General features: G+C 40.3%; 1 protein-coding gene across 2 annotated transcripts in view; it reads right to left on the bottom strand.

The window, feature by feature from the left end:
* Nucleotides 1-14106, bottom strand: part of GPD2 (glycerol-3-phosphate dehydrogenase 2) — a 256583-nt gene that overhangs the window by 142040 nt on the left and 100437 nt on the right. For both annotated transcript variants that reach the window (XM_077447659.1, XM_077447660.1), the window contains exon 6: nucleotides 10412-10575. In XM_077447659.1, coding sequence (XP_077303785.1) covers nucleotides 10412-10575 — 164 coding nt within the window. The remainder of the gene's footprint in view (nucleotides 1-10411; nucleotides 10576-14106) is intronic.

Below are 14106 nucleotides of genomic sequence, written 5' to 3' on the forward strand. Positions count from 1 at the left end.
TATCTGAATGATGCCTATAGCTGCAGGCATCATTCAGATATACCTGCTCAAAGTCAAGGACGTCATATGACTGCCGGTGGGCGGGAAGCGATTAATAATGTGTTACAAAATAGAATAAAGTATATCTGCTTAAGGGCCGCCTCCTGCACATATACGTTGGCAGAATGGCACGGCTGGGCACAAGCACGTACCGGTACATTGCTCTTTTAAGTGCCCAGCCGTGGGATGGGAGCGCACCCCCAACACGGTCCTGAGCTCCGTGACCATGGCCGCGGGACCAGCAGAGGGTCACAGAGCTGAAGAACGAGGAGAGGTCTGTGTAAACAAACCTCTCCCTGTGCTTCCTACTGTGGCTGTCCCTGATCGTCTGTTCCCTGTTATAGGGAAAGATGATCAGTGATGTCACATGCCAGGCCACGCCCTCCTACAATAAAAAAAAACACATAACGTCACACATAACCCCTCCTCGCCCCCTAGTGGTTAACTCCTTCACTGCCAGTGTCATTTACACAGGAATCACTGCATTTAAATAGCACTGATTGCTGTATAAATGACAATGGTCCCAAAAATGTGTCAAAAATGTCTGTCGTGTCCGCCATAATGTCGCAGTCACAATAAAAGTCGCTGATCACCGCCATTAGTAGTAAAAAAATATATATTAATAAAAATGCTATAAAACTATCCCCTAATTTGTAAATGCTATAACTTTTGCGCAAACCAATCAATAATCGCTAATTGCGATTTTTTTTTACCAAAAATATGTTGAAGAATATGTATCGGCCTAAACTGAGGAAAAAAATTCATTTTTATATATTTTTGGGGGATATTTATTAATAGCAAAAAAAATTATATTTTTTTCCAAATTGTCACTTGGTTTATAGCGCAAAAAATAAAAACCACAGAGGTGATCAAATACCACCAAAAGAAAGCGCTATTTGTGAAAAAAAAGGACGCCAATTTTGTTTGGGAGTCACGTCGCACAACCGCGCAATTGTTAAAGTGACGCAGTGCCGAATCACAAAAAGGGGCCTGGTCCTTTGGCTGCAAATTGGTCTGGGGCTTAAGTGGTTAAACTTAATATCATAGATATGTTTATTACTATAAATTAATCGATTATCCTGTTCCTCACGTACTTCATGTAAAGTCCCACCCTCTTTGCTCTGTCTTTTACATATAATACAGGGATGGGTGTACCTCATATAAAGTCCCACCAACCCCCTTTCCTCGTTAATTAAAAAAAAAAAAACGGATAGCGTAACCAATAGAGCTGCACAATTAATTGTCAAGAATCGTTATTGCGATCTTGACTAAAGTGTTTCACAATTCTTTCTATGCAAAGAAATCTCTCTGCTCTTCTGAAGCCACAGCCATCAAAAGAATGGAAGAGAAAAACTGGGCATATTTTTTTTGATAGAAAATTACTTGGAACCTCCAAACACACACATATTTTTATATATATATATATATATATATATATATATATATATATATATATATATATATATATATATATATATATATATATATATATATATATATATGTATATATTTTTAGTAGACACCCTAGAGCAGCTTTTCTCACCCCTTTAACACACAGAGGAACCCTTGAAATCGTTCTCCAGTCTCGGGAACCCCTGCTAAAAATTTGAAATATACAACTCATGATACATTAGTGTGATGGTCAGTGGGAAGAATGGTCCTTACATTTGTGGTCATTGGGAATAATTACCTCCTTACAGATAGCTAAAAAGATCAATGGTGTCAGTGGGAACTTATCCGAGAGGCAGGAATGGCCCAATGCTGAAGGAACCCCTAGCAACCTCTGGAGGAACCCTGGTTGAGAATCACTGCCCTAGAGAATAAAATGGTGGTTGTTTCAATAGTTTAAGTCACACTGTATTTGCGCAGTGGCCTTTTTTTTATTATTATTTTAATGAAAAAAAAAAAAACTAACCAGTAAAGTTAGCCCATTTTTTTTTGTATAATGTAAAAGATTTTACGGCGCAAGAATCATGATCTTTTTATTCTAAGCAAAAAAATAAAAATCATGATTCTCATTTTGGCCAGAATTGTGCATCTCTAGTAACCAATATACAGGGATATGGGAAGTACTAAAGACATAAATGCATACACACATCCACACAGGTTGAACTGGATGGACTGATGTCTTTATTCACATATAGTTTATATATATAGTGAGCTGAAAAAAGTCAACATTGCCTGCAGCCAATCAGATGTCTTTACTATTAAGCCTAGTACACACGGGCCAAATATCAGGTGGCATCGGTTGGTTCAATAAAAACCATCAGACATTCGGCCCATGTGTATGGCAGCCAGTCTGGCAGAAGCCAGCTTCTGTCGAAGGGGCATGACCGAAAAAGGTGTGCCAATTGGTTCCATGTGTTCTGGTGGGGGGCCGTCCCCCTGTCAGAACACAAAATCTCAGCAGGGGAGATGGCTGTACTAACATCTGATTGATAGTACAGTGGTTCCTCCTGAGCTACTGCAGTTTTTTTTCGTTCAGACCGCTGTGTTGAACGAAAAAAGAGACTATTCGTGTGTACTAAGCTTTAGTGTGCGTCGACGTCCGCAAGTACCAGATGTCAGGATAAAACAGCCGGCAGGGGCAGCTTCTGGAAGACAAAGACGCCCCTGTCCAAGTTCTCCCCTGCTGGACTAGAGAACCCTGCCTGTCACCACCATTTGTCCCTTGCATATATCGATATATTTTCTAGTAAAACAATACAGCTGTTTGGACTACCATAAACTAGCCAACATACTGTGTGTAGGGAAAGAGATCTTGGGAGATGTAGTTCTGGAGGGCGTACCATTTTATCACAGCAACTGTCGATGCAAGAAATTTACAATTCTAGGGATGATGTTACTGGGATAATAAAAGATGTTTCTTGATACACAATTAATGTGAAAGAAAACATTTATGCCAGGACATGCCCTAGAGGAGTAGGGGGAGCAAATTTGGGACAATCTTATACAAATCCTTTAACTATGTGTACAGTACATTCCTCCACAGACTTGGGGACATTTAACACACAGTGGTGTGAATAATATTACTACATCTTTTTATTTAATGTAACTTATCTTTTTTTTTTTCAAGTTTAGTGGCCCTTTAAATTCTTATTTAAGCAGACAATGGCAGATTGCTATTATTGCACCCAAACACACCAGGCGAAGTGGTCAGGTACATGCATCTCATTTATATACCCCGTCTCTGTTCCTTTCAGCAGTCAGAACACCAGCATCCACTTTCATAGCTGTCACATCTGTTTCAAAGCGAGCGATTTGAGCTGAACAATAACCAGCCGTCTTTCAACTTGTCAGGAATCTCGGGAGAGACATTTAGAGCCGCTATCTTTTTACTCTGTTTGTGCACCAAGATTTCAAGTAAAATGGCTGCCCTTTTGTATTAAGCAGATTCTCAGTTTGCCAATGTGTTTCTTTTTTCCGTTCATAAAAATATTGTTCCAAATCTGTGACAGTTTGGCAGAGAACCTTATCAGGAATTCAGTGTTACCATGTTGCTTTCCTTTTTTTTTTTCCTTCCTCCATCACACCACAGAATAAGCACCAAGCACTCAGACATTAACATTCGGAAACTGCTGCGGGCTCATAAAGAGCCTCAGAATAGACAGTGCATGAAAGGAGAACTGTTTGTGCTGCTCAAAGCAAACCATTTCTTCATTTGTGTTCTTATCTGACGTAAAGGCATCAAAAATGGTTTGGCTCCTAAAGGACCAAGAGACAATTTCATGAAGGTTAAAGTGGTTGTAAAGGCTCTTTACAACCACTCTTTTTTTTTTATAAACATGTTACACTTACCTGTTCTGTGCAACAGTATTGCACAGAGCAGTCCCTTATCTACTCTTCTGCTCATGCTCACTCTCTGCTCATCTTCTCCGAGTACCCTCATAGCAAGCTGTGTGCTATGGGGCACTCATGTGGGTGCATTTCTGAACTGGGCTTCCTAATAGTGCGGCTCGGCCCTCCCTCCTCCCAGGAGAACAACAGGCATTCAATGGGTGCAATGGAAACTTGTGTATTTTCGCTTATAAATGCTGTTCGCTATGTTTTTTACAATGTAGTAGTAGTAGTAGGGTGGTTAAAAAAATAAACAGACACCCATCTAATGATTGCTTACAGTACTTCATAGTTGAAATATTGGTTTTATGTTTACTGGTTTTATGCCTGACATGTAATGTTTTGACCTTTTATATCAGATTTCACCTGCAGGTAAGTTCAATAAAGCAGAACTAAACTCAAGATTACTCACCTCTACTGCAATGGTCCCATATCCATGAGGTCCCTGGCGCTGGCCTTTCCCCATATTTATTGGTTGGTGCTGGATGACATCACTGCTTGCATGCGCTGGAGTATTTCCATCTAGCACAATGGCACCATGCTGGAAATGTAAACTAAGCTGTGCATGTACAGCTCAGTGCACATTCTGCAGAGGATACCCAACAGGCATGCAAGCTTAGTTTATTGCTGAAGAGACATTGGCTGCCTATTTAAAACAAAACTCCGGGCAAAAATGTTTCTGTTTTCTTGTTGCTGATCTCCTACCTTCATCAACTATGCCATCCATATTCTTCTGAGGTCTGTAGTTCCTCTGTAGCAGCCTGATGATTTTACAGAAAAAAACGTTACTGCCCTTGGGTTTCCTGTTTGTAAGACCGCTGGCTGCTATTCCTCCTGTACTCTCAGCCAGCGGTCTTGTCACTTCCCACTAGTAGTCCTATCTACAGCAAGCAGGGATGTACTTCTGTCAAAACAGCAAAGTATTCATATACCGGAGTGCACATGCTTGCTGATATTGTGTCAAAATGCAAGTCATTGAAATCTCCAATTGCTGATGATTTACAGTAACCGAAAATGACGTAATTGGAGATATTGCTGAATTGGCTATTTTGAGAGAACACCAACCGGCCGCCCACCAAACATCCACCCCACGTGTCATGTTGCATAGGATTATTAGGAGAGCCCATGGATGACACAGAGGGGCGATCTCCCGGTGTGACAGATTGTGTATTTGAAACTCCAGCCGCTGTAAAGTCCCGCCTCCTGGACCGGCATTGGACCAGTGTGCCGTCTATTACAATGCCGGTCAAGGAGGTGGGACATTACATCGCCCGGAGCTTCACATGCACAATCTGTCACACTGGGATATCGCCGATCTGTGTCACTGGGCAGCTCTCCTAACAATCCATGCTGCACACACGGGCACAACTAGATGGGACTTATGGGCACATATGAACTGTACTGAGGTAGCACTTATGGGCACTGATAAGACAGCACTAATGGCCACTGAGGTGGCACTTATGGCCACTGATAAGCTACACAGATGGGCACTGAGGCAGCACTTATGGGCACCGATAAGCTGCACTGATAAACTGCACTGATGGGCACTAATAAAATGGACTGATGGGCACTGATAAGCTGGACTGATGGGTACTGATAGATTGCACTGATGGGCACTGAGGTGCCATTGATAAGCTGCATTGACGAGGCAGCACTGATAAACTGCACTAAGACAGCACTGATGGACACTGAGGCGGCACTGATGGGCACAGAGTTGGCATTGATAAGCTGCACTGATTAGACAGCACTGATAAGACAGCACTGATGCGGCACTTATGGGCACTGAGGCGGCACTTATAAACTGCACTGATGCCGCACTTATAGGCACTGATAAGACAGCATTGATGCAGCATATATGGGCACTGATAAGTCAGCACTGATGGGCACTGAGGTGGCACTGATGAGGCTGAACTTATGGGCATTGAAAAGCTGCACTGATAAGCAGTGGACACTGTCCATTGCCAAATATCTGTAGGAGGGTTTTCCACCATCACTGAAAAGTTTTCAGTATTTTTTTATGTCTTATTTTCAGTTTGATGTACATTTTATGTGACATTACATATCACAGAGACAGGTATTGTGATAATATTGAAGCTTATTGAGATTCCCATACATTAGAGGGTTCCACCATTATTGCGTTATTGATTAGTAAGTTAGCGCTGCACTTTTTTGTTTTCATGCCGACATTTACATGTGTCACGTGCTAATGTATACCAGCATGGCCCGGCACTTTCTTTCTGTGGTGCGGCTGGGAATGTTCTCGCATACACCATACAAGCACCGATTGCTGTTAGAAAGATCTCAAAGCTACAGCAAGGAGGAGGAATATTTTCTAATACTGAATTCCAGCAGAGTATAGTGTGTAGAATATAATATAATTATGGTCATGTATCTACAGTTCAATAATGATTACATAAAGCAAGTAAAGCAAATATGTTTATCTCCTGTTGTGGCTGGAGGGGGAGAACACAAACATGCTTTGCATTTATAAGGCTGTAATTTACCTATCCTGTGCGGCTTGCTGGCTGCAGAATGAGGGGGTGTGATTTATGTTGAAGTGGGCTTGTTCACATTTAACATGTACAGGCCTATATACCCCTGCCACATTCACTGCAATTCCCAAAGCATGATGGGAAATGTAGTTTGATTATGGTAGAGAGAGGAGAGGATATGATGTAATCACTGTTCTAACAGCTCCTCCTTGGCAGAATACATGATGCATTTTTTGAACTACAGTGAGGACTTCCTGAAAATTCAATTAGACTTTTCTCTTCAATGGTAAGGAATTTCACAAATATAATACCTGTTTAGTGTTTTGTGTAGGGGGGGGGGTGTACTAATGGAACTACTGAACTACTTTCAGACCCGACCATTTTGCTGGCTTAAGACCAGACTACTTTTTGCGATTCGGCACTGCGTCGCTTTAACTGACTATTGTGCGGTCATGCGAAGTGGTTCCCAAACAAAACTGACGTCCTTTTTTTTCCCACAAATAGAGCTTTCTTTTGGTGGTATTTGATCACCCCTGCTGTTTTTATTTTTTGCGCTATAAACAAAAATAGAGCGGCAATTTTGAAAAAAACCACATTATTTTTTACTTTTTGTTATAATAAATATCCGCGAAAAATATATACAAAAAAAAATTTCCCTCAGTTTAGGCCGATACGTACTCTTCTACATATTTTTTGTGGAAAAAAAAATTACAATAAGCGATTATTGATTGGTTTGCACAAAAGTTATAGCGTTTACAAAATAGGGGATAGTTTTATGGCATTTTTATTAATAATTTTTTATTACTAGTAATGGTGGCGATTTTTATTGTGACTGCGACATTATGGCAGACACATCAGACATTTTTGACATATTTTTGGGACCATTGTCATTTATACAGCAATCACTGCTATACAAATGCAGTGATTCTCGTGTAAATGACACTGGCAATGAAGGGGTTAACCAGGGGGTGGCAGTGTAGAGGTTAAGTGTTACTAGGGGCGTGTTACTAACTGTGGGGGGCTGGGCTTTGTTTTAGTGAACACTGATCTCTGCTCCAATCACATGGAGCAGAGATCAGCATCACTTGTTGCTAGGCAGAACAGGGAGATGCTGTTTACAACGGCATCTCCTTGTTCAGCCGCCCCGTGAGACGATCGCGGGTATCCCCGCGGCGATAGAGTCCGCGGAACCCGCGACTGGACTCACGGGGGTCCCGACCGGAAAGCGAGCACGCCACCGGCGGCACGCACGTGATGGCAGGGCGGCATTTAAAAATGGATGTAAATGTATGCCAATATACCTGCCCATGCTATTCTGCTGACGTACATCGGCGTGCGCCGGTTGGGAAGTGGTTAAGTGACATTTGGAACACATGGGGGGAAAAAAGTTCCAGATTTCAGTTGCAGCACCATCCACAGGTGAAAACTGCAATAGCAAACTCAACTCATGGCCACAACAAAAACTAGGAAATGCAGGGAAAGGAGCTGGAGGGGGGGTTCAGGGTCACAAATAATGTTTTGGTCTTCTAAAGAAAATTTTGTTTAGCCCCTACAACCAGCTTACCATATTTAGCTTGCACAACCCCTTTAAATATAACTTCAAAGTTAACAAGCTCTGCCAGGTAAACATGGCAATTTATACCATATTTTATCGTTTGTATGAAACTTTCATTTGACATCTCGCTTTTCGAGAACAGTATTCTTTTGGGTACAATAATCTTTGCATAGCTTTGCCCAGGAGAATGATTATAGCTTTTGTCTTCAATGATCTGTTCTTGATGTTCCTCATTTGTTAAAAATGTATTTCTTAATCTTCCTGGACCCTGTAGGCTTTGCCCAGAGTCATTGCTAGAATTCTAAATCATTGGATGGGAGTCTCACCAAGGTGTGATTCATAGGTTACAATTCGCAAAGGCAGATTATAAAGAAGGTGCTAAAATCTATAACCTGCACACCGTGTTTGAAGGGAAGCGTTTAACTTATTTTTCAATTGCTTCCCTATAAGAAAATCAAGTTTATTGCTGCGGCGCAGAACGTACCTGCTGTGTCAAAGCACAGGCCATCCACAGAAATACCAATCTGTCCAAAGATATTCTCACAAGGAAACCAGAATATAGCAGAATTGGCCATCAATCAAGAAAAAAAAATAATAATTCCATTTCCATTGAAATAATATCTAACTCAAAAAAAAGTGACACTTGCATTTGTAACATAAAATCAAACAAAATTGAAAATTAAGCATTCAAGAATGACAAAACAAACACAAAGTAAAAAAAAAAAAAAAAAAAAAAAAAAAGATAAAATATAAGATAGAATATATTGCAGCTTTGTGGACCTTAGATGCTGTGGTTGCAACGGTTTTCATTTTTCAGGGCTAAGAAAGTTTTCAGTAAGTGCACAAAATACCTGTTGACTTTGCCAGAAATGCAGCGAAACATACTAATTACATCAATTGTGAGGCTTGACCAACAGCGTGGCATAAGCTAACATATTGTCTGGTGGATTCTGTATGGCTTGAATATAGACATGATTCAAAGTGACTACAAGCTCTAGATCAGCCTTTCTCAACCTTTTCAACACAAAGTAACCCTTGAAATAGTTGTCCAGTCTCGAGGAACTCCTGCCAAAAATTTAGAAATATACAACTCATGATACATTAGTGTGATAGTCAGTGAGAGGAATGGTCTTTACACTTGTGGTCATTGGGAAGCATTACCTCCTTATAGCTAAAAAGATCAATATTTTCAGTGGGAACTTATCTGAGAGGCAGAAATTGCCCAATGCTGAAGGAACCCCTAGCAACCTTTGGAGGAACCCTGGTTGAGAATCACTGCTCTAGATGAAAGAACTTAACACCCATGCAGTGGGAGCTGCTTTAGGAGGAAATATTGATAAATGGTGAGATAAGTTCATATGCAAGATGAGACGCCTCTCAAACCAACTCGGTGTTTCAAATATGAATGCAACTGTGTATGGCCTCAGCCAGTGCTGCTCTGGCCCCATCCACTGATGCATTTCACCCCACCCACCAGGGTTTGGTGCTAAGCCCCAGTGGGTAGGGTGAAATGTATCAGAGGGCGTGGCCAGAGCAGCGCTGGCTGAGGCCATACACAGTTACATTCATATTTGAAGCACCGGGTCAGATTGAGGGGTGTCTCATTTTGTATATGCTTACACTTTTGAATTAGTGCGCTGATTGCTGCTCCCACATTCCAGACACCAGCAGGGATATTGGTCATCCTCCAGTTTTGAGCGGCGCTCAAACAGAACAGAACCATGATAAGATAAGTGTTCCTTAAGGGTAATCCCCTTAATATTGCAGGGTAAGAAGTTGTCTAGCTTACTATTGTAGATCCAAAGGTTACCAATATGTAGCGTTGTATGAGTGGTCCAAACCTGTGGTGATGTTATAATGACAATATTGCCATGTTGTGGATTTCTAATGAAGTTTGTAATATTTGTATCCTATTTATAATTTTGTATAATAATAAATGTTTGGGCCCATTCTGGGCCTCCTATATTGTGACCAAACCTGTTGATCATAGTAGTCTTTGTGTGCCATACTGAGGTTCTGGGACCACATCCTAATGGATGAGGGGGCAATAAATTGACCTAAGGAAGGATTCTCCTGATATATTTACTATAGTCAGTATGCTTAGCTTCCTGCAAATTGAACTGAAATCTCAAAAAGGTCATTTTACTTCCAAGATATCTTCTGTGAACTACTATTTCCTGGCCCTCCATGTAATGGAGATGAAGGAAGGAAAATGTGTTTGTTCTTCAGATATGGATAACAGCCGAGTGACAAACATTGCTTTTCTATAGATACAGCTGAGTAAGTGAGCCACCCTAGGCCAGGTGGTTATTAGAAGGACCACCAACTGAAGATAAGGGAAAAAAGACTAAACAAAATTAAAACCATTTCCGCCACCACATATGAAATACAAGTCATTTGTAATACACTATATTTTTTGTTTTTGGATCAGATAAGCATTAATCAGTTTAAAACATGTAATTAGAAGAATAATACATCAGATACATACCATCATAGTAGACAATGGCTCCCACAAGTCTGTCTTTTTGAAGCATTGGAAACAATTCTAAGGCTTTGGATTTACTGAGAACATAACTGCTTTTTAGGCACTGGCTGCCAGCTACAAGATCATAGGCCTTTATGCCAACCCAGTAGTACGGTAACTGCCACCACCTAATTCAAAACAAAGAACAATGGCACATACATTGAATATTAGAACTTTTTTTTATCAGTTAATCTTTTATCATTTAAAAGTAGCAACCAATCACAGTAATTTTTTGTTCTACCTTCTGCAATACCTAAGATGGGCTGGTTGGTTGTTATGGGCAGCAAAGCTGCAATTCCTTGTCAACTAATGTTCCATGGGAACCAAATTGCCTTACATATTAATGTGTTTTGAGGGGAGAACAACTTTTGTTGCTCAATTGAATTTCCTAATTTCAGTATAAAATTTGATCACGATGAATCTTTATAATAATTTTACCCTGTTCAAAGTATGGTGAGGGTTAAAAAAAACAGGTTTGACTAAACAAGTAAGTCTTAGCCTCTTATTATTGTGGACCTAAACTAAAAGAGTGAAGACGATTTGCTATATTATGTAGACCGGTGTTGCTCATCCTTTTTTCAGTTAAGGTACCCTTTAAAATTATGGTTAATCTCATGGCACCCTTTCGAATTATGGACAATCTCCAGGTACTCTTTAAAATTATGGACAGTCTCAAGGCACCCCATTCTAAAATGCAAAAATCTTTTCTAATGGTTTTACATAATGCGACAGCATCGACACACGCAGGACACTAAACATTAGAGGGGATTTTTTCTTTCAAATACACTTTTTCTTTCTAGTACTGACTAGTATTTCAGTGTTTCTCCTCTCCCTCAGTTTCTCTCCATCGCTCAGCTAATGCGACCCCAGTGCTGACGGAGAGGGGCAGGGTTGGGTCAGACAAGGATGCTGTGCAGGTGATTAACACTGATGGCATCACTGGTTTAACTAATTTTTGGGCAATTTTTAGGCATTTTGCCAAAGCACCCCTGAAGAAACCTCAGGGCACCCTGGTTGAAAAGGACCATCTAGAAATGTTAATTGTGCAGTAACTGGAAAAATTTGCCTTTGTCTGGATTTCCCCCTGAAAAAAAAAAAAAAAGTACACGTCCTGGTATGCGAGTGCGCCTAGGCACCCCTACAGTCTCATTGATGGTTATCTAAAGCAGTGTTTCTCAACTCCAGTCCACAAGGTACCCCAATGGGTCATGTTTTCAGGCTTTCTATAATTTTGCACAGGTGACTTGATCAGTTTCACTGCTTTAGTAATTAACAGAGCTGTTTCCTCCTTTCATTCAGAAAATCCTGAAAACATGACCCCTTGGGGCGCCTTGAGGACTAGAGTTGAGAAACACTACAGTATGCGATCTAAGGAAATTAGAAAAAATGGTTGCACACCAATGTAGGTCAAAATCCTCTTTATTTTGACATCCTAAAAATGACAGGCATCAGAATGCTGGGTAGACGCGTTACACACACTTCACATGCGCTTAGTCATTAGTGGATTTAAGGCACTGTTGCCTCTTACGGTTAGTCTCAGGAGATTTGGAGTGAGATTTGGTGATGTCACTACTATATGGCTCACTGTACTCTGTGCTAGAGGCTCTGACATAAGAAAGCAAAGCCCTGCCTCCACCACAAATATTGCCACCTCCACACAAAGATACAGTGCAGAACAGGACATTAAGTCAGAGGAACGATCAGCTGCAGGAAGACCACAGGCAATACTAGTGACTCTTCCTTTGTCCCCAGTTTGCTTTTTTCTGGGCATAAGTTAAAGCGTTCAGTTCCTCTTTACCAAGTCCAGGGATGGAGCCTCTTAAGAGTGGAAAGCAGAGAAGGCTGCAGTCCCTGCTGCAGCTCCCCAGCAACCTTTACTATGTGGATGCTTGCACTGCAGGGTTTGTCTTTAGAATAGTTTACTGAATCACACAGAGTTCAGGTGGAGCATGTAGGGGAAGTGAAGGCACAGAACCAGAACATTTTGCATACACACACTGCAAAGGATAAGTGCAAGTACACCTACTCCAAAGTTGGTCCATATACAGTTTGAATTTTTAGACAATGCCTCGGAATTGTCCTTTGAGAATGTCATATTTGATTTAACTGGTCAAGGCAAGGATGCTCAAGTGACATCATTGCGATCTGGATGTATCCCTTCATGCTGATGTGATTATACAGCACTGTATCTGGCTTTTTTCTATGTAAGTGCAGTTTCTAGTTTTTAATAAAATTGTGGTATCTGGTTCACACTATGTGGCATATTGGTCTCTTTTATGCTTTCTTTTGTTTAGAAACGATTTTTAATATAGAAAAGGTCTTGAAAGTACTTATGGTGAGATATATGAAAGGTGAAAGTACAAAATGCAAGTCCGCTTGAGTGTGGAGTACAAAATAGGGGATATGTCAAATTTTTAACAATTTCAGACATATTGTTCAAATATACAGAAGAATTCCATCAGTAAAGCATCTGACATAAGATCTTATCTAACCGTTATGTACATGAGGAAGTGTAAGTCCAATTGTAAGGATAGGATAAGTATAAAATGTGCGAAACAAAATATCTGTAAAAAAATGTTATTCCAATAAATATATTTCCCAAGGTGTCCATTTTTTCTTATATATATACATGGTGTCAAAAGTCTATAGTATCTGCATTCTGATCATTTTATATTTACCATATGGTTTAGGACCTGAGGCCATGGGATGGCAGTAGAACGCCAGTTGAAATCTATGGTTCAATGGATTTCCTGTTATTTGTTCTATCTTGAGACTTGCTTTTTGCCATATGGTTGAGATGTTTGCAATCCCAAAAGGTATGTAATAATTTACCTTGTGTGGGGCAACCCCTAAAACAAAGGGGGGATGTTAATGGATAGAATTATTTAATTTTGTCAGGGGTACGATACCACCTGTAATGGAGCTTTATAGCAGATTCTCTGATGGAAGTTGTTTTGGTGCATTTTTGCAACTTTACGATAATAGCATCCCATTGTTCAGGTGAGAAAGATTGGTCCAGGTTGTACTCCCATTGGAGCATAGGTTGTGATTTAACCGAGATTGTGATTGAACTGCCATGTTGAATTCATTCAAACTTTTGTAAGTTCTAGATATCAATCCTCTATCCCTTGGGGAGGATAAGCATATTTATTCAAATTGTGAGAAGGGAGTATGAAGAGTGAGTGAATAGTATTTTTGATAGAATTGTCTAATTTTGTATAGTTCATTTATTCTGAATGTGCAAGGTTATATTCTGGTTACATTTTGTTTGTAGTTCTATAAAAGAACGAAATTCGTTATTTTAGATAATCGATTTTAGATTTCTTAGTTTGTGGAGTTGCCATACAGAATTTTGGTTGTTATCTGGGATAGAGAAGTAAGGATCACCCAGGAAGCATGCTAAGGGAGGGATGTCGGAGGACATGTTAAATTTGTTTTTGTTTCAGTTCCATAATTGTAAGGAATGAGTTACTACGATGTTTAGGGGACTAATTTTGAGTGGTAAGACAGACTTGGACCATAGTAGGCCTTGTGGTAGTATGGAAGAACTGACTGCTCTTCAAATAAAAGCAAGGGGATTTGTGTGGCTGAAGCGTACCATTGTGCTAGTTGAGTGAATCTTGCTGAAAGATAATATAGCCATAGATTCAGAATGCTTA

The sequence above is a fragment of the Lithobates pipiens genome, unplaced genomic scaffold (genome assembly GCF_037356315.1).
Source record: "Lithobates pipiens isolate NorthernLeopardFrog02 unplaced genomic scaffold, aLitPip1_a1.2 Scaffold_22, whole genome shotgun sequence".
Taxonomy (NCBI): domain Eukaryota; kingdom Metazoa; phylum Chordata; class Amphibia; order Anura; family Ranidae; genus Lithobates; species Lithobates pipiens.